This window comes from Erythrolamprus reginae, chromosome Z (assembly GCF_031021105.1).
Source record: "Erythrolamprus reginae isolate rEryReg1 chromosome Z, rEryReg1.hap1, whole genome shotgun sequence".
NCBI classification, from domain to species: Eukaryota; Metazoa; Chordata; class Lepidosauria; order Squamata; family Dipsadidae; genus Erythrolamprus; species Erythrolamprus reginae.
Window position 1 is genome coordinate 136,730,460 of NC_091963.1, and position 19,188 is coordinate 136,749,647.

At 49.0% G+C, this 19,188-nt stretch overlaps 1 protein-coding gene across 8 annotated transcripts; it reads left to right on the forward strand.

Annotated features, from left to right (window-relative positions):
• The first annotated feature begins 243 nt into the window (after positions 1-243).
• PHKG2 (phosphorylase kinase catalytic subunit gamma 2) lies at positions 244-18,693 on the forward strand. 8 transcript variants are annotated; one of them, XM_070726769.1, is made up of 11 exons: positions 244-497; positions 6,884-6,947; positions 10,875-11,010; positions 12,009-12,184; positions 13,685-13,739; positions 14,009-14,074; positions 14,190-14,353; positions 14,592-14,682; positions 15,082-15,235; positions 16,034-16,156; positions 17,839-18,693. In XM_070726769.1, the coding sequence occupies exons 3-11, from the start codon at positions 10,916-10,918 to the stop codon at positions 18,124-18,126; spliced, it is 1,212 nt and encodes a 403-aa protein (XP_070582870.1). In that variant the 5' UTR covers positions 244-497; positions 6,884-6,947; positions 10,875-10,915; the 3' UTR covers positions 18,127-18,693. The 8 variants fall into 8 exon arrangements, with proteins under 8 accessions (XP_070582870.1, XP_070582875.1, XP_070582871.1 ...); XM_070726774.1 differs by having other exon boundaries at positions 256-497; positions 6,884-6,922; XM_070726770.1 differs by lacking the exon at positions 244-497 and adding an exon at positions 842-915.
• The last annotated feature ends 495 nt before the right edge of the window (positions 18,694-19,188 follow it).

The following is a 19,188-nucleotide window of genomic DNA, read 5'->3' on the forward strand; positions in this document are numbered from 1 at the left end:
TTGCCTTGTGCTTGCCTCCTCCCCCTCCCAAGGTTCAGCAACCGCCTAAAGGAAGAAACCAAGAGTGGGAAGGAGGGGGGGAGAGGTGCTTGAAGCAGCCAATCTAAGGCTAGTTCTGGGGTAAATTCCCCCTGTTTTTTGTGCCAGCATACTAACGCCCATACTAACGCTTCATATCATTGGCTTCTGCCTTTAGACAGCCCGCCCCACCCCCTTTCGTGCTCTGTTCGCTTGATCATTGGGCGCCGCTCTTGCCAGTCCCTTTGGTCGCTCTGGTGACACCTCGCGGCATTGGAAGGAGCGCGAACCAATCCGATCGAAGGGGACGGGGCCCGGGAGCCACCGGCTGTAATCAAGTGGGGGTGGGGGTGGGGGTTAGTCATTCACTGGATTTAAGCGGGGGCGCCGGCAGGTGAGCCTCTGGGGGCGTTTCTTCCTGCGGGATTCGATTGCATAACGGGAGACAACCCCCCCCCCGCAAAAAGAGAGGCGAAGCGGTAAGCGAACCGGGCTTCTATGGGCCGGATAATGGTTGGGCGGCATTGTGGGAGACTCGGAGCCGCTCCACCTCGAGGGGAATTTCTCGTCGCTGCTAGGCCACCGAGCTAAAATGCAAAGCGGTGGCTTCTGAGAACGCGCAGAGTGCGTTTCTAATAGCGAAACTTTGCGGCAGGGGCGGTAAGGGGAACAGAGGGATGGAGGAAGAGAAGGGGCGTTGGTATACACTGATACGCCCTTTCTCATGGGCGGAGCTATCCTCCAATAGATTGGGTTATGACGGTCTTGTGACGTGATAGGACTGAATCAATTACTTAAAAGGGAAGACCCCCAAGACCAACCCCTCTTTGATGAGGGAAGTAATGATTCTGCGTGCTAACTCCAAACTTATAGTCCAAAAACCGTGTGCCACGGCTGGCCCTAGATCAGGGTGGGCCTTGGAGGATAGCTCCGCCCACGAGAAAGGGCATATCAGTGTACAGTATACCAACGCCCCTTCTCCAGTGGGCGGAGCTATCCTCCAATAGATTGGGACATACCAAAGTTAAGGATTCTCTATGGGTGGGATACTAGGGCCTGGAAGTGACCCCTCATTGGAAAAAAACATATCGGAGTACCCCACGGCCGAATCCTGAGTCCTTCTTAGCGAAGGCATCTATCTTATAGTCTCTGATGAATGGCATGGACAATGCCCACGCAGCTGCCCTGCAGATCTCCTCAATGGGAATGCTAGACAGCCATGGCGCCGAGGTGACAGCACTATGAGTTGAGTGACCTGTGACTCCCTGTCGCGGGGGGTGCCCCGCCAGCTGGTATACAAGGAAAATAGTGTTCTGCAGCCAGCTTCCCACTGTAGTGGAGGAAGCCTTGCGGCCCAGAGAGGCCGGGCCAAGGAAAATGAACAGCGCGTCTGATTTACGGAAGGCCACTGTTCAGTCTATATATATAGATAAGGCCCTCCTACATCTAGCATGTGTCCGGGGAGTATCTGCTCTGATCCCGGATTCTCGCAGAAGGAGGGGAGAAGCCCCTTCTGTTTTCTGTAAAAGGAGGAGTCCACCTTCAGGGTGAAGGTAGTGTCCAAGCGTGGGATCCATTCTATGAATAGGATGTGCAGAGGTCCCTTTTGAACTTCCACGGGCAGTGGAGATAGCCACGAGGAAGGCCACCTTGAGTGTAGATTCTTTATTGGTGTACTATCTGCCGGTTCGAACAGGACCCTGGTGAAGGCCATGAGCCCCAGTGACAAGTCCCAGATGGGGAACCTGTGCCCCATGGGAGGAGGCGTAGCTTGGAGATCCCTTTATTTATTTATTTATTTATTTTTATTTATTTTATTTATTTAAAGGAAATCGTGACCCGCCAGCGATTCCAGCGGGTGACACTTCAGAACTATTGACAGTGCCACTATTTGACGCCTGAACGTGTTAATGGACAGGCCTAAGCCTACACCCCGTTTAGGAATCTAGGAATGACTATTATGGAAAGGTTTAAGGGGAGCAAGCCATCTTTGTGTACCACTTACAGCGGCTACTCCAGGTCGCGGAGTCTATGCGCTCAGTGGACAGCCTTCTGGCTGACAGTCTGATGTTAGAGAAGTCCTCTGGAGCCCTGTGTAGCTTTAGTGTGAGCCGCTCAAGCACCAAGCGGTCAGTAGCCACCAGCTGGGATCAGGATGCAGATGGAGCCTTGCGACAGCAACTTTTCTGTCATTGGGGTCCTACCAGGGGATACTACGGAAAGAGCCACCAGATCTGCCAACCTGAATCTCCTGGGTCGGTGCGGTACTGGTAGGAACACTTCTGCCTGTTCCTGCACAATTTCCCTGACCACCTGGGAAGACGGGGAGGGGTGGGACGGCATACCGAGGGACGACGTACAGAGGTTCATCACCGGGTGACTAAACTGGGAGGTGAGTTGCTTGAGCACCCCTGGGTGCAGAGAACGTTTCACCTGTTAATGTCATGATGTCAGAGCCAATCTGCCGTTACATTGTTTACCCTGGAGATATGTACCACTGTGCTCGAAAGGAACTATGTCTCTGCCCACATGTCTAGAGTCATGGCTCCCTCCATCAACTGCCTGGGTCCTGTGCCCCCTGCCTGTTGATGTGTGTGTTTCTGTGATCCATCGCCACTGTAGCCGTAATTGGAGTCTAGTCCAGGGTCAAGGCAACAGTGCGTTGCTAACGGGTGATGACTAGGTCTATTACTAGTCACCTGACTGAGGGACCGGTTGCCTGAGCATCCTCGGGTGCTGACGCCCATACAACTGGTTGGGATCATGGTGGCAGAGGCAATCTGCCGTGATCTAGTCTACCTCTGAGGTACAATATAAGGGAGATGGACCCTAGAGTTGTAGCGAGGAAGGACCCCAGGCCCGCCTAAGTGGCCTTGGCTGTCACGGAGTGCCTGGGTGTAGGTTAGGGCAGCAAATGTGTAATTCAGTGGATGTCCCACCCGAGACCTTAGTAGACTGAACACCCTCGGGTGTAACAGGCCGCTCTGTCTGGTTGATGCTGTTGCCACTGAATCAGACCATCCTGGCGTAGTCCACCCCTGAGATGTATTCTGCCCTAATGGGTTAGAAGTGTTCACCCATCCCTAACCCCAGAGCTATGGCCCCGTCCTCAGCTGTGGATGCAGCTGTCAGGGTTCTGTGGCCTGGGTGTACATTATGTGTCAGTACCAGTATGCGGCTGGCCGCCCAAGCTGTTTGGAACACCCTGGCCATCTCGTTTCTCTGCTGGGCTCCCCCAACCAGAGTACTTGCGTTTGTGGTGAGCGTTTCCCTTGAGGTCCTCTGAAGCCGGTCCCCTTGGCAAATGCTTGTGCGTTCTGGTCTCCAGGGACGCTGTGACCATCCCAGGCAGTCGCGTTGTGAAGCATCGGTGTTTCCGCACCTGCTTGCTGGAAGGGAAGAAGAAACCACTGGAAATCCCCAAGTGGGGACTCTCCCAGGGAACAGTGTGAGTTGCAGAAAACATCTTCCTTAGGTGAGGGGAGAGGGCTTGGAACAGCAAGGCAAGCGAGCCCTTCCTGGCTGCATCTAAATCTACTAGACTAACTCTCCATCCCTCAGATGGGTGTGCAAAGCCTACAAGGTCTCCTAGGCCTGCCAGTCTTATGGGCAGGCCCAGTTGGCCCCTGTGTCTATTACTTCTGAACCATGTTCTGCCAGAGCCTTGCATGGTCCCATCCACTTGCCCTGCCTCGCTGAGGCGGCTGGTATGGAGCGATACCTCCCCACCTGCGAGGCACGAGTACCGATGGTGGAGGAATCACCATGGTTTGAGGGAGTAGATTTCTGGAAGTATGGCCAGGTTTAGAGGGTCTCCCTGTCTGTCTCCTCCCCAAGACAATGTGCAGCAGGTGAATCTTAACTCCCCTCATTCCCTAACCTTATTGTAGAGGGGAGTCACCCATCTGTTGCTCATGTAAGGAATGGGTCTATTATATACCTCTATTTTGGAATGCTGTATAGGAACATATTCCCGTGGCTGCCCAGGCAAAGGTTAACCCAGGGCTAAACTGCTCAGGTTATGTGTTATGTGTTAGGTTCCTTCAGCTATAATAGTAAAGGGGTTGTGATACCGAGAGCTGCTAACCTATTAGGCCAAGGAGGCCTAGAGTTGGGGTGAGACCGGGCCCTATCTCGCTTAGTGACTGAGCTCTGTTGAGTGGCGGTGATCCCCATATCGTGTGGTACCCAGGTAGCCCAGAATTGGGACAATCAGAAGCCCTGTCTCACTTAGTGGCAGTGCTCTGCTTAGTGACCATGATCCCTGTCGTGGCATGACCTCCTTAATGAGAGAGGACCCTTCCTTGAAGGTGTCTAAAGACAGAGTGAGGCTCTGGGCATGTTTTCAGACAACCTGTCTCACTTAGTGACAGTGATCTGCTTAGTGACGGTAACCCCAGTGGTGACGGGGCACTCTTAATGAAGGAGGACCATCCTTGCAGGTGACAGACTTCTGGATGGGGGGAGCTGGCAAGATAACAGAAAGTCTGCTTCACTTAGCAACGGTGATCTGCTTAGTGCCGGTGACCCCCTGTGGCGGCATGGCACCCTTGCTGAAGGGGAGCCCTTACCCGGAACTGACAAGGTTCAGAGTGGAGGATCTGATCAAGGAATGGAGCCAAAGGATGATGACACTTCTTAAGTGTCCTATCTAGAGACATGAACTCATCTAGTGACCATGGCCCCCCTAGTGGTGATGGTGACCGTAGTGAGGGCGAATCATCCCTTGACGGTGTTACGGGTCAGGGACAGGGTTTGGTTAGAACTGTAGCTGGGAGGACCCGGCTTCCCGAAAGGTTCCACTTAATGACGCAAAGCCCAAGTCGCAATGACCAGACAATGGGGTCAGGATGCTTGATGCCTTGGCGACCGTCCTCCATAGAGACCGGTACTCACTTAGTGGAGGTTCTCACTTGGTGGCGATGATCACCCAGTGGCGATGAGTCAGGAAAGGAGCCAGAAGGGCTTGAAGTTCCTAAGAGTGGCTTACCTAGTGACAGCTTTTCCCTGGTAAAGTGTCTCGCTTAGCGACGGTGGCCATCCACTGGAGGTGGAACAGTGAGAGAGACTGAACTCACAGTTTATAAATGAGTGGTGGAACTATTTTGCTCTCATCCGCTAACCTCTGGACCATAGGGTCCCCTCCTGAGAGGTTCTCTCTTAGTGACACTTACTGGGTGATAGTATTATGTTTAATGGCCATATGCCTTTGACGATGGTGGATTCTCACCAGAGGGTGTCCATGCTCCGGGAGTAAGGATTTGAGGCAAGAGAGGACAGATAGGAGTGACCTCTCTGAGCCTGCCTCACTTAGCGACGGTTACCCCTAGTGTGCTTCCCTTAATGCCAATAACACCCTGGATGATGGTGAGTCCTTACCGGTGTTATCCGATGATGAGGTACCATGTACGCCAGTTCAGAAGTATGGGATTGGTTCTATCCCAGCAAGGTGTTGGCTCAAGTAGATGCAATATATGTTGCCAAGGAACAGAACATTCACCTTTAAGTGGATAAGACTCAGGTGGTTGCAGCATTAGGGGAGGGATACTAAGACACCCCCCACATTGCAGTGTGCAAAAATAGTGCATTCTCACTTTATTCCCCTCCTCCTCTTCTTCTTTTGTATTCTTTAATTAAAAGAATTGTTCCTTTTTTTCTTTTGAAAAAGGGAGATATCAACTATAGCCTTAATGAACCTTGATGCTGGCAATAGTTAATGGAATTACTATCGTAATGCAATTAATATCTAAAACCATATCAATAGCATTAATGCTAGTGATAATAATAATAGTGATAATCTGATAATCTGAGCCTGTGGGTGAAGCTGTGAGGGGGGGGGAGTTATCCCCCCTAAACCTCCCTCCTGTTGAATCTTCCCACTCAGTGATGGAGAACAAAGAGTTAACTTTCGGTTTCCTCCCTCCTGGGAGGAAGGAGGGGTAGGGGGGGAGGAGGGGGAAAGCAAGGGGTGGGTTATCCACCCAGTCATTTGCCTTGTGCTTGCCTCCTCCCCCTCCCAAGGTTCAGCAACTGCATGGTTGAGGACAAAGGAATTCCTAAAGGAAGAAACCAAGAGTGGGAAGGAGGGGGGGAGAGGTGCTTGAAGCAGCCAGTCTAAGGCTAGTTCTGGGGTAAATTCCCCCTGTTTTTTGTGCCAGCATACTAACGCCCATACTAACGCTTCATATCATTGGCTTCTGCCTTTAGACAGCAAACGATTGGTTCAACCTCCTGACACCCTAACAAATCTTCCGTTCTGATTGGCTGAGCTTTCCCCTGTCGGGTAGGAAACAGCGCTTCCTCTTTTTTTTATAATTCTCGCCCTTCCATTTCTTCTTTTTTCTCATCTTCATATCATTGGCTTCTGCCTTTAGACAGGCCGCCCCACCCCCTTTCGTGCTCTGTTCGCTTGATCATTGGGCGCCGCTCTTGCCAGTCCCTTTGGTCGCTCTGTTGACACCTTGCGGCATTGGAAGGAGCGCGAACCAATCCGATCGAAGGGGGCGGGGCCCGGGAGCCGCTGGCTGTAATCAGGTGGGGGTGGGGGTGGGGGTTAGTCATTCACTGGATTTAAGCGGGGGCGCCGGCAGGTGAGCCTCTGGGGGCGTTTCTTCCTGCGGGATTCGATTGCATAACGGGAGACAAGAGAAAGCACGCGTCCTAAGTCACGGACTGAATCAAAGAGGGGTTGGTCTTGGGGGTCTTCCCTTTTAAGTAATTGATTCAGTCCTATCACGTCACAAGACCGTCATAACCCAATCTATTGGAGGATAGCTCCACCCACTGGAGAATGGAATTTCCACCGCAGAGCCGCCTTTTGCCCGTTTTGTAACCTAACCAGCGGTCTTTCTGTCTTCCCCCTCAGGTGCTTGGATGCCTCCGCGCCCAATATCTTGATTTTTGAGTAAGTTTTGCAACATCCTTGGAAGGTAGGTAGGCCAATATTCTAGACAATGCTTAAAAAGCAAGGACCAGGTGCAAGGGAAAGTAGCAGATATCCATTCTCTCTCCTTCCGTCCTTTTTAATTCCCCTCCCCCTTCCCCCTCCCTCTCTGTGATAAGGCATAGATAAAATTTAAATGATGCCATACTCTAGATAAAATCCTGCAAATTTTATATATTAGCACTTAGCCATTGCACTTATATACCACTTCACAGTGCTTTTACAGCCCTCTCTAAGCGGTTTACAGAGCCAGCATATTGCCCCCAACAATTTGGGTCCTCATTTTACCCACCTTGGAAGGCTGAGTCAACCTTGAGCAGGTGGTGAGATTTGAACTGGTGAACTAAAGCCGTCAGTCAACAGAAGCACCTTGCTGTACTGCATTCTAAGCACTGCGCCACCAAGGCTCATCCAATTTACAGAATCTGTAAAGCAGGTTTCTTGCTATCAAACACATCAATAGTTCTTAGAGATGGGAGATGCCCTTCTAATAACCTTTTAATACTAAATTGTGGAGAATTTCAGCTGTGTAGATTCAGCAACACAACCAATGAATGCCTTCCCCTTTTTCCAGATAGCATAGCAACAGCATTTAGACTTATATACCGCTCCATGGTGCTTTTACAGCCCTCTCTGAGTGGTTTACAGAATCAGCATATTGCCCCAACAATCTGGGTCCTAATTTTACCTACCTTGAAAGGATGGAAGGGTAAGTGGTAAGATTTGAACTGCTGAATTACAGCCAGCAGTTAGCTGAAGTAGTCTGCAGTGCTTTAACCACTGTGCCATCCTGGGTATTATTTGGAAATCTTTGTTTACAACTCACAGATTTCTTAGCAAATGTAACAATTGGATATTTGTATTCGACAGTTATTGTCTAACAGTTCTGGAGAGCATGAAGTTGAGAAAAAATATCCGAGTAAGTAGGATGTTCTCGTAGTCAATTTGATTTGCCATGCTATTAGAAATAACTAATAAAGGAGAGTAAATGTAGCTCTGGGTTGAAATGAGAGGTCCTTGGTGGTTTCTGAACTTGCTTGTTTTCTTGCAGGCGTTTCATTACCCAGGCTACATAATATCATCAGTGTTACTGTAGTGTTATTTAGTTTTGATAAAGAAATATCTGTAACAAAGCAGCCAAGCTCGGAGAGCACCAAGGGTCTCTCATTGGACAATATTGTCAGGTTTATGCATCTTTTCTTGGGTGGGGAGAAACCTCCCATCCCATTTCAGTTCATTTATACTCCTAAGGAAACAGCTGCAAGATTTACATCCTTATTGAGGTGAGACCTAGATTCCAATTCTAAGATTATGACGAGGCTGAAATGAGACTCTGAAATGAATTTTTTGAGGTTTAGAAATATAGTGGTACCTCTACCTAAGAACGCCTCTACTTACAAACTTTTCTAGATAAGAACCGTGTGTTCAAGATTTTTTTGCCTCTGCTCAAGAACCATTTTCCATTTACAAACCAGAGCCTCTGAAACTATAACCGGAAAGGCAGGGAGAAGCCTTTGTGGGGCCTCTCTAGGAATCTCCAGGGAGGAAACAGGGTCAGAAAAGGCAGGGAGAAGCCTCTGTGGGGCCTCTCTAGGAATTTCCTGGGAGGAAACAGGGCCGGAAAAGGGGGGAGAAGCCTCTTTGGGGCCTCTCTGGGAATCTCCTGGGAGGAAACAGGGCCGGAAAAGGTGGGGAGAAGCCTCTTTGGGGCCTCTCTAAGAATCTCCTGGGAGAAAACAGGGCTGGAAAAAACGGGGAGAAACCTCTGTGGGGCCTCTCTAGGAATCTCCTGGGAGGAAACAGGGCTGGAAAAAATGGGGAGAAGCCTCTGTGGGGCCTCTCTGGGAATCTCCTGGGAGGAAACAGGGCCGGAAAAGGTGGGGAGAAGCCTCTTTAGGGCCTCTCTAAGAATCTCCTGGGAGAAAACAGGGCTGGAAAAAACGGGGAGAAACCTCTGTGGGGCCTCTATAGGAAACAGGGCTGGAAAAGGTGGGGAGAAGCCTTTGTGGGGCCTCTCTGGGAATCTCCTTGGAGGAAACAGGGTCAGAAAAGGCAGGGAGAAGCCTCTGTGGGGCCTCTCTAGGAATCTCCTGGGAGGAAACAGGGCCAGAAAAGGTAGGGAGAAGCCTCTGTGATGCCTCTCTAAGAATCTCCTGGGAGAAAACGGCTGGAAATAATGGGGAGAAACCTCCGTGGGGCCTCCATAGGAATCTTCTAGGAGGAAACAGGGCTGGAAAAGGTGGGGAGAAGCCTTTGTAGGGCCTCTCTAGGAATCTCCTGGGAGGAAACAGGGCTGGAAAAAATGGGGAGAAGCCTCTGTGGGGCCTCTCTGGGAATCTCCTGGGAGGAAACAGGGCTGGAAAAGGTGGGGAGAAGCCTCTTTGGGGCCTCTCTAAGAATCTCCTGGGAGAAAACTGGGCTGGAAAAAACGGGGAGAAACCTCTGTGGGGCCTCTCTGGGAATCTCCTGGGAGGAAACAGGGCCGGAAAAGGTGGGGAGAAGCCTCTTTGGGGCCCCTCTAAGAATCTCCTGGGAGAAAACAGAGCTGGAAAAAACGGGGAGAAACCTCCGTGGGGCTTCTATAGGAAACAGGGCTGGAAAAGGTGGGGAGAAGCCTTTGTGGGGCCTCTCTGTGAATCTCCTTGGAGGAAACGGGGTCAGAAAAGGCAGGGAGAAGCCTCTGTGGGGCCTCTCTAGGAATCTCCTGGGAGGAAACAGGGCCAGAAAAGGTAGGGAGAAGCCTCTGTGATGCCTCTCTAAGAATCTCCTGAGAGAAAACGCTAGAAAAAATGGGGAGAAACCTCCGTGGGGCCTGTATAGGAATCTTCTAGGAGGAAACAGGGCTGGAAAAGGTGGGGAGAAGCCTTTGTGGGGCCTCTCTGGGAATCTCCTTGGAGGAAACTGAGTCAGAAAAGGCAGGGAGAAGCCTCTGTGGGGCCTCTTTTGGAATCTCCTTGGTCTACGGAGTCTACAGAGAGGGGCGGCATTATAAATCCAATCAATCTAATCTCCTGGGAGGAAACAGGGTCAGAAGAGGTGGGGAGAAGCTTCTGTTGGGCTTCTCTAGGAATCTCCTGGGAGGTAACAGGACTGGAAAAGGTGGGGAGAAGCCTCTGTGGGGCCTCTCTGGGAATCTCCTGGGAGGAAACAGGGTCAGAAAAGGCAGGGAGAAGCCTCTGTGGGGCCTCTCTAGGAATCTCCTTGGTCTATGGAGTCTACGGAGAGGGGCGGCATATAAATCCAATAAATCTAATCTAATCTAATCTCCTGGGAGGAAAGAGGGCCGGAAAAGGTGGGGAGAAGCCTCTGTGGGGCCTCTCTAAGAATCTCCTGGGAGAAAACAGGGCTGGAAAAGGCGGGGAGAAGCCTACATGGGGCCTCTCTAGAAATGTCCTGGGAGGAAACAGGACCTCCACCCTCCCTGTGGTTTCCTCAATCGAACGCATTATTTGCTTTTACATTGATTCCTATGGGAAAAATTGCTTCTACTTAGAAATTTTTCTGGTCACGGAACAAATTTAATTCGTAAGTAGAGGTACCACTGTATTGTCCAATGAGAGACCCTTGGTGCTCTCAGAGCATGGCTGCTTTGTTGCAGATGTTTCATTGCCCAAACTAAATAACACTACAGTAGCACTGCCTTATGTCTTAAAACCCATTCTGCCACTGAATGGAATTTTTAGAAAGGGGATTAGTCCTCTCGCTCCAATTAAGTCGTTTTCCTTTGTCTCTTCCATGATGTCTACCACGAAGGCCATGTGTACTTTGGATTGCCTCGGCCTGAGGCTGCCATCACGTAGGTTGATTTCCCCGTCTAGGCCTTCTCTCAGTCTTGTGCATGCAAATCAGGGAGTGTCTGGGTCTAGAAAGCGCTTCTGACCGATTCCCCGTTGCCTCTTTCTGTGCGTTTCAGAAGCTGAGTCGGAACGTGCATTTTCCCAGCCCTGCATTACAATGACACGAGACGTGGGCTTGGACGATGAGCTCCCAGACTGGGCTGGAGCCAAGGAGTTCTACCAGAAATACGACCCCAAGGATGTAATCGGCAGGTGAGGCTAGAGAGGAGAAAGGGTATGATGCAATGGAACGGCTTGGAGGGGTGGGTGGGAATACCTCCGTTTATTTTTCCCCATTGGGGTCACATTAATGTCTCTGGAAAATTCTGTCTGGTTAGGTCCCACAGAGTTGGCCTTCTCCAGGTCCCATCAACTAGACAATGTCACTTGGCGAGGCCTGGGGAAGAGCCTTCTCTGTGGGGGCCCGGCCCTCTGCAATCGGCTCCCCCCCCCCCAGAGATTCGCACTTCCTCTACCCTCCTTGCCTTCCATAAGAATCTGGAAACTTATTTATGCTGCCAGGCTTGAGGTTCTTAGATCCCAGCCTCTGGCCATCAAATTGTGATATGTTCATGGTTTCATTTCATGAATGAATGATTTTTAAAGTTTTAGACTTTTTAGAATGTTTTAAATTAATTATCTATATTAATTGGATTTAGATGTATTATTGTACAGTGGTACCTCTACTTACGAACTTAATTCGTTCCGTGACCAGGTTCTTGAGTAGAAAAGTTTGTAAGAAGAAGCAATTTTTCCCATAGGAATCAATGTAAAAGCAAGTAATGCTTGCGATTGGGGAAACCACAGAGAGGATGGAGGCCCTGTTTCCTCCCAGGAGATTTCTAGAGAGGCACCATAGAGGCTTCTCCCTGCCCTTTCCAGCCCTGTTTCCTCTCAGGAGATTCCTAGAGAGGCCCCACGGAGGCTTCCTTTCCGGTTACTCCCTTTCTCGTTACAGTTTCAGAGGCTCAGGTTCTTAAGTGGAAACTGGTTCTTGAGAAGAGGCAAAAAAAATCTTGAACACCTATTCTTATCTAGAAAAGTTCATAAGTAGAGACGTTCTTAGGTAGAGGTACCACTGTATACTGTTTTCCTATTGATGTGTTGTGAGCCGCCCCGAGTCCACGGAAAGGGGTGGCATACAAGTCTAATCAATCAATAAATAAATGAAATGGATTTTTCTGCACACCATTTGCTCATCCCACCTGCAGAGGAGTAAGCAGCGTGGTCCGGCGATGTGTGCACAAGCAGACGGGGCAGGAGTTTGCAGTGAAGATTATCGAGGTAACCCCGGAGCGCATGACACCCCAGCAACTGGAAGAAGTCCGCTTGTCAACCAGCAAAGAGATTGCCATCCTGCACCAAGTCTCTGGCCACCCATTCATCAGTGAGTGTGTCCCATCTGCATCCTCTCTCATGCCTCTCTCTCTTACTGCAATTTTTTTTTACTTATTTGCTTTTTATCCTGCTTTTTATTACTTTCTAGGTCAGTGATGGTGAACCTATGGCATGGGTACTACAGGTGGCACACGGAGCCATATCTGCTGGCATGCGAGCCGTTGCCCTAGCTCAGCTCCATTGTACATGTGTGTGGGCCAGCTGATTTTTGGCTTGCATAGAGGCTCTGGGAGGGCATTTTTGGCTTCCAGAGAGTTTCTGGAGGGATGGGAGAGGGCATTTTTACCCTCCCCTGGCTCCAGAGAAGGCTTTGCAGCTTAAGGAGGATGAAACACAGGCCCACTGGGCCCACCAGAAGTTGCGGAAAAGGCTGTTTCTGGCCTCCAGAGGGCTTCTGGGGGATGGGGGAAGCTGTTTTCGCCCTCCCCAGGCATTGAATTATGTTGTGGGCACTCGGGCATGCGTGATAGCATGCGCCCATGCTCTTTTGGCACCTGAGGGAAGAAAGGTTTGCCATCACTGTTCTATGTAGTGAAAAGTGGTAACGTACATAATACAGGTAGTCCTTGATTCACAACAGTTCATTTAGTGGCCGAAGTTACAAAGGGCCCTGAGAAAAAGACTTATGACCATTTCCTGTATTTATGGCTCCCACGGTCAGGTGATCAAAATTCAGATGTTTGACAGCCGACTCATATTTATGATGGTTGCAGTGTCTTGGAGTCAGGTGATCACCTTTTGCAATCTCCTGACAAGCAGGGGTTAACGGGAAAGCCAGGTTCACTTAACAGCCGGGTGACTAACTTAACAACTGCAATGATTCACTTAACAACAGTGACAAGAAAGATTGTAAAATGGGGGGGGGGAATCACTTAAGAATTATCTCACTTTTGGTCGCAATAGCGGTTTTGAGGGCTATACTATTATTTACCCCCTGCAACAATAATCATGTGTGGTGAGTAGGGCTGAGAGAAAATAGCAGCTTTGCTCGCGCACACGACTTCCTCACTTTTGCGCGGCTTCAAACACACAGCAAATCTTTTCAGGCATCCGTGGGGAGTAGAGCAGGTGAGGTGCGTCAATCTGCTGGGCTTCATGAGTGGGAGAAAAAGCCAGAACGTGAGATAAATAGGACAGGTTAGTACTGGGATGGGTGAGTGGGCGGGCCCAGCAGGTAGTCGGAACTACCTGTTTGCCTGAACAGGTGTGAACCAGCAGCAGCCCTCCTCTGGGACTAGAGCTCACTGTTCTGGTGACTGGCTCAAAATTACCTAACTTGCTTGAAAAGGGATGTAAGCAGTCATAAAATCAAACCAGGTCACATGGTTACCTGCTTAATTACCACAATGGCTTGCAACCAAAATTCTAGGATCAATTGCAGTCATTAATTAAGTACCGCTGTCTTTATATTCTGCCATTCGATACACGCGCCGTTTTATAAACACTCGAGCAATTATGACATAAGTGACAATTCTTCTTTTTTCTCCAGTAACTCTTATAGATTCCTATGAAACATCCACTTTCATGTTCCTAGTCTTTGATTTGTAAGTAAACAAATGTTTTAAAACAGGTGGGAAATACAATAATGCTGGCTAGGAATTTCTGTGAAATAAAGTGATATGCTTTCGCTTCTATGAAATAAAGTGATATGATATAAAGTGAAGGCTGGGGAATTGAAGTCCAAACATCTTACAGCTTGCTGATATAACCCTGCATTAAATTGTGATTATGAGAAAGTGAGCCATAGACTGAATAAAATAAATAAATACAGGAAAGAGAGCCTTCTGCTTTTAGACTCTAATTTTCCTTGCAGAATGAGACGTGGTGAACTTTTTGACTATCTTACGGAGAAAGTAACTATAAGTGAAAAGGAGACCAGGTAAATCAAAGTTCTACTGTTGGGCCTGGATGAGTGGAAAGTTATTGCCAATTTGTGGAGGGCTCCACGATCTGGTCCTTGCAACAACCCTTACCTCCATGTTGCCTTCTTTCAGGTGCATCATGCGAGCCCTCCTGGAGGCTGTGAACTACCTTCATGAGAACCACATCATCCATCGAGACCTCAAACCAGAGAACATCCTCATGAACGATGATCTGAGTATCAAGTTGTCCGATTTTGGCTTCTCTTGCCATTTGGGGCCAGGACAGAAACTACGAGGTGAGCTGGAGAGGGAGGGTACGTCCCGTTCAGTGGTGTGTCTTTGGTTAAGTGGAGGGGAGGCCTTTCCACCTGCCTCATGGAGCAGTTTTCTGCTAAGCCACAGGGCAAGCGGGAAAGCTCAGCTCATAGTTTCGGAATGGGTGGGTGGGGGAACTTTTCATAGGCTATTCAATCCATCTTTCCTGAATAGACCTCCCAGTTTGCATTTCTCTGAATCTGTGACTGTTTCTTGCAGAGTTATGTGGTACCCCAGGCTATCTGGCACCAGAGATACTGAAATGTTCCATGGACGAGACTCACCTTGGCTATGGGAAGGAGGTGGACCTGTAAGTTATACTTAGGGGAATGGACATCCTGCTGAGCATGGGACATCCTGCACAATGATTATTCTCACCTGCCAGACCAAAGTGGAATGGGGCATTTGAAAATAATCTCCTTCTTTGCTCTCTGAGCTCGGTTAATTTCTTGCAGACCTCTCACTACCCAACAGTGACATCATCAGTGCTAGAAGAGACTGGAGTTTGCTCTCTGTTTATATACCAGTGACTTGCCTTGTCAGGGTTGTTGGGAGTGTTTTTGATAGCTCCTTGATGAGGCTGCTGTTTGTTTGATTTTACTGGTGATTAGTTGGTTAATGAAACATCTTCAAGGAAACAGAGAGCATCACAATCCAACCCTGAATTACAAATAATTCTCTACTGTTTAATCTCTTTCCTTCCTTGCAGCTGGGCCTGTGGTGTCATCTTTTTCACCCTCCTGGCTGGCTCGCCCCCATTCTGGCACCGTAAACAGATGTTGATGCTTCGGATGATCATGGAAGGCCAGTATCACTTTGGTTCTCCAGAATGGGATGACCGATCTGACACGGTTAAAGATTTGGTAAGAAGGCAGCATCATCATCATTGCCTCGCGTTGTAATGGAGGGGAATGAAAAGGCTGCAGTTCTTCCCAATTTGGGGCTTATTAAACTTGGAAGGGGACTTTGCCCTCCCTAATGCTGCAGGAGGGATCTCCAACTTGTGGACCACGGACCACTACCGGGCCGTGGCCTGTTGGCAACTGGGCCATGTGAGTGGAAGCTAACAACACACTTTCCACTCGCGTCAGCGCTGTGACGAGTGTCACACTGGCAGTAGCATCGCAGTGCAGCGTCCTGTTTGCCTCCCGCACACATTCATGGTCTGGTTTGTGTGATCTTGCAGCCCCATTGATATGATCTTTGCGCTGCTCTGTTCGCATGCACACAAAACCTCTTCCTGCCCCTCCGTCCCCAGACCACCAACCCAGAAAGGGTGGAGAACTCTGCTGTATAGGGTAATCCTAAACTTGTGACTGGTCACTTAGTGACTTTTTCAAATTACGATGGACCACCAAAGGTACCTAGATCCTGGTTCTGAAATACCAAGGCCAGCATTCCCATCCCTTTGGCGGTCATGTGACGGCATTCACGCACTAGGCAACCAGCTGCATTTATGTCCATTTGCATTGTCCAAGATCATCTGACCACACTTTATGGTGGTTCTGCCAAAACCCATTGACGTGATGATTTAAATGCTTGTTTAAATCATCACATTGCTTCTCAGTTCCTCCCTTTTCATGTCAGAGTCCATCAGCAGGCTTCTCTTCCCAGAATGCTGCTTAGAAACCCCCTTTCTGTTTTTTTTCCCCCTTTGGCAGATCTCCCGATTGCTGAAAGTAGATCCCGCCGAAAGGTTGAGCGCTGAGGAGGCGCTGCAGCACCCTTTTTTCCAACGCTATGGAAAGGAGCAGCGGCATTTCAGCCCCTTCCGTAAATTCAGAGTAAGTGGCACACTCTTTATTTCATTTAACTACAAAATATGTCTTCACTTAAGTCATCTTTATTCCATTCTTCATTCCCAAAAGGGTTTACAGTGGTACTTCTTCTTACGAACTTAATTCGTTCCATTAACAGGTTTGTAAGTAAAGAAGTTCATAAGAAGAAGCAATTTTCCCCATTGGAATCAATGTAAAAGCAGATAATGCGTGTTAGCCCATCCCAAAAGTCACCCCTTTTGCCTTGCGCCGCTGGGAATCCCCGTCTCTGGACTTCCATTGCCAGCCGAAGTGCCCGTTCTTGCGTTGCTGGGATTTCCCTGAGCCTCCCCTTGCTGGGATTCAAAGCAGCGCCGGCAAAAATGAAGGGAATCCCAGTGAGGGGAGCCTCAGGGGAATCCCAGCAACGCAAGAACGGGCGCTTCGATTGGCAATGGAAGTCTGGAGGCGGGGATTCCCAGCGAGGGGAGGCTCGGGAATCCCAGCGCTTCGGCTGGCAATGGAAGTCTGGAGGTGGGACATCCCAGTGGTGGTAGCTTGGGTTCGTAAGGTGAAAATAGTTCGGAAGAAGAGGCAAAAAAATCTTAAACACCGGGTTTATATGTCGAAAAGTTTTAGTAGAGGCGTTCATACGAAGAGGTACCACTGTATTTTGTATTTACAAAACACATGTTTTTGAGCATTCTAGAAGCAAAATAAAACAGTTTGGGGTTGAAGTTAAAGGCAAACATGGCTTCCTTTGAGGATGCCTGCTTTTAACACTTCTGGATGTAGAAGACATTTCAAAATGGCTCATTTCATGAGACTTAAAAAAAAAAGTTGAGTGGCTGGGGGATTATGGGAGTTGAAGTCCACGCCTCTTAAAAGGTCACATGCACACACACACGTGCCAGTCCCTCCAACGAAATCATCCCCTCTTTCTTCCTGCTCCAGACCACCAACCTGGAAGGCTTGAGGAAATCTAGATCCCATTTTTTAAAAAATCTTAAAAGTACATGCTTTGGATGCAGAAAGTTCCATATCTAGTGCTTGTCGCCCCTAAAGCACCATTTCTCAACCTCAGCAAATTTGTATATGTATGCTGGCTGGGGAATTATAGGACTTGAAGTCCTCACGTCTCTAGCTTGCTGAGAATCACTGCAGAAGAGCGAAGCCTCTACAAATACAAGTAGTCCTCGATCTATGACCAAAACTGAACCCAAAACTTCTGTCGCTAAGTGACATATTTTAAAGCTTTTTTTGCCAAGTGTCTTGTTCACTAAATCACTGCAGTTGTTCAATTAGTAACCTGGTTGTTAAGTGAATCGGGCTTTCCCCTTGACTTTGCCAGAAGGTTGTAAAAGCGGATCAAAGCGATCCCAGGACACTGCAACTGTCATAAATATGAAGCAGTTGCCAAGAGTTCAAATTTTGATTATGTGACTGTGGTGATGTTGCAACAGTCGTGTGAAAAACGGTGCTAACTCACTTTTTTTCCAGCAATGTTGTAATTTCAGAACTGTTTTAAGCTGAGGACCTCTTGTACTGCTAGTCGGCACCGTCAGTGTTGCCCTTGGTGGATCCTTGACGTCTCCGTCTGTGATCTTTTGCGACCTTAAGGGAGGAGACGCCTTTTCCAAGATAATGATTTTTTTCGGAGCCTCCTTTGTGGCCTGTTGTGACGTCCTCCTCTTTCCCCTCCACGGCAGGTCATTGTGTGGACTGTGCGGGCTTCCATCCGCATCTACTCCAGCTACCGTCGGGTGCGCCCGGTCACGAAGGAGCTGCTGCTGTGCGACCCCTACTCCTTCAAGGGGGTGCGCAAGCTGATTGATGCTTGTGCTTTCCGAATCTACGGCCACTGGGTCAAGAAGGGCGAGCAACAGAACCGGGCTGCCCTCTTCGAAAATGTCCCGAAGGCCATCCAGATAGCCTTGCTAAGCACAGAAGCAGAGGAGGCCACGGAAGACCCTCTCCACCAGAAAGACGCTTTATAGCCTCTGTGAAACAGGAGAGGGTGGGTGAGGGATGTTGAGGGCGGCAAGGGTTTTTTTTTTACACAGAACTGAACGTCATCCTTGCCCCATTGGGAGAGGACCACCAGTGGTTACAGTCCTCTTTTGGGTTCCTTGGGCACAGGAGAGACTGACTTTCTAGGGAACAAGAAGATGGGGACCCTTGAATTTTGGATTGGTGGGACACGATTCACTGATTATACTTGGATTCGGGTAGGGTTGATGTCACACTAATGGTGGCTGGTCCAAAGGGAGGGACTGGGGAGACCAATTTGCTTCTTCTGCAAGACCCGGAGCCCTTGGCACAGTAAAGACTGTCCAGGGGCCTCTTTTGTCACAAGAGTCCCTTCTGCTGAGGGAACAATCTGTGTCTTTAGATTTGGTCCGTATTGGAGAATCAGGTGTGCAATCATGTTTTGCATCTCTCTTCCTTGCTGCAATCAAGTAGTGGACATGGTTTCTTTTGCTGAACTGCTTGTTGTTGTCTGTTTTCAACCATTCCCCACCTTGCATTGTCCCAGCTACAATAAAAGAGGAAAGGAGACCACAGCTGCCTTGGAGTTCTTTTTCATAGCCTGATTTGGAGGAAAAATTAATAATAATTTCTGCTGAAACAGGAGCCCTGCCAAACACGCTCATTTACTCCCTGGTGACCTGCCCCAGCTGCCAGAAATTCCCAAGCGCTGTGCCCAAAGTGGAGGGAGCAATGCAGCTGGAATATGGCATATCCTGGGAAAACAAGTTTAGGCCACAATGATGGAGTGGGTGGAACTGGGCTGGGATCAGGAAAGGTTTGCCCAAAACAAACATACCCAAGTTCATTGGAGTCTTAATTGACACAGCCGTATTCCAGGCAAAGCTTCTAATGAAAGAAATATTTCTCTTTGCCCAGCCATGTTACATTATGTTGGCCAGGAGTGCACGGCCTAAAGCACCAGGCTTCCCAGAATCTTTCCAAAACTTGAATGTATTTATTTATATCCTGCCTATCTTGTGCAACTCAAGGAAGCATAGATAACGCTCGCACTTCCTGTTTCTTTCACA

Excerpts from the sequence above, each read along its gene's own strand:
- PHKG2 (XM_070726769.1), top strand. The coding sequence starts at position 10,916 with ATGACACGAGACGTGGGCTTGGACGATGAGCTCCCAGACTGGGCTGGA. Across the intron at positions 11,011-12,008 it reads CCCAAGGATGTAATCGGCAG|AGGAGTAAGCAGCGTGGTCC; the intron begins GTGAGGCTAGAG and ends TCCCACCTGCAG. Across the intron at positions 14,354-14,591 it reads GCCAGGACAGAAACTACGAG|AGTTATGTGGTACCCCAGGC; the intron begins GTGAGCTGGAGA and ends TGTTTCTTGCAG.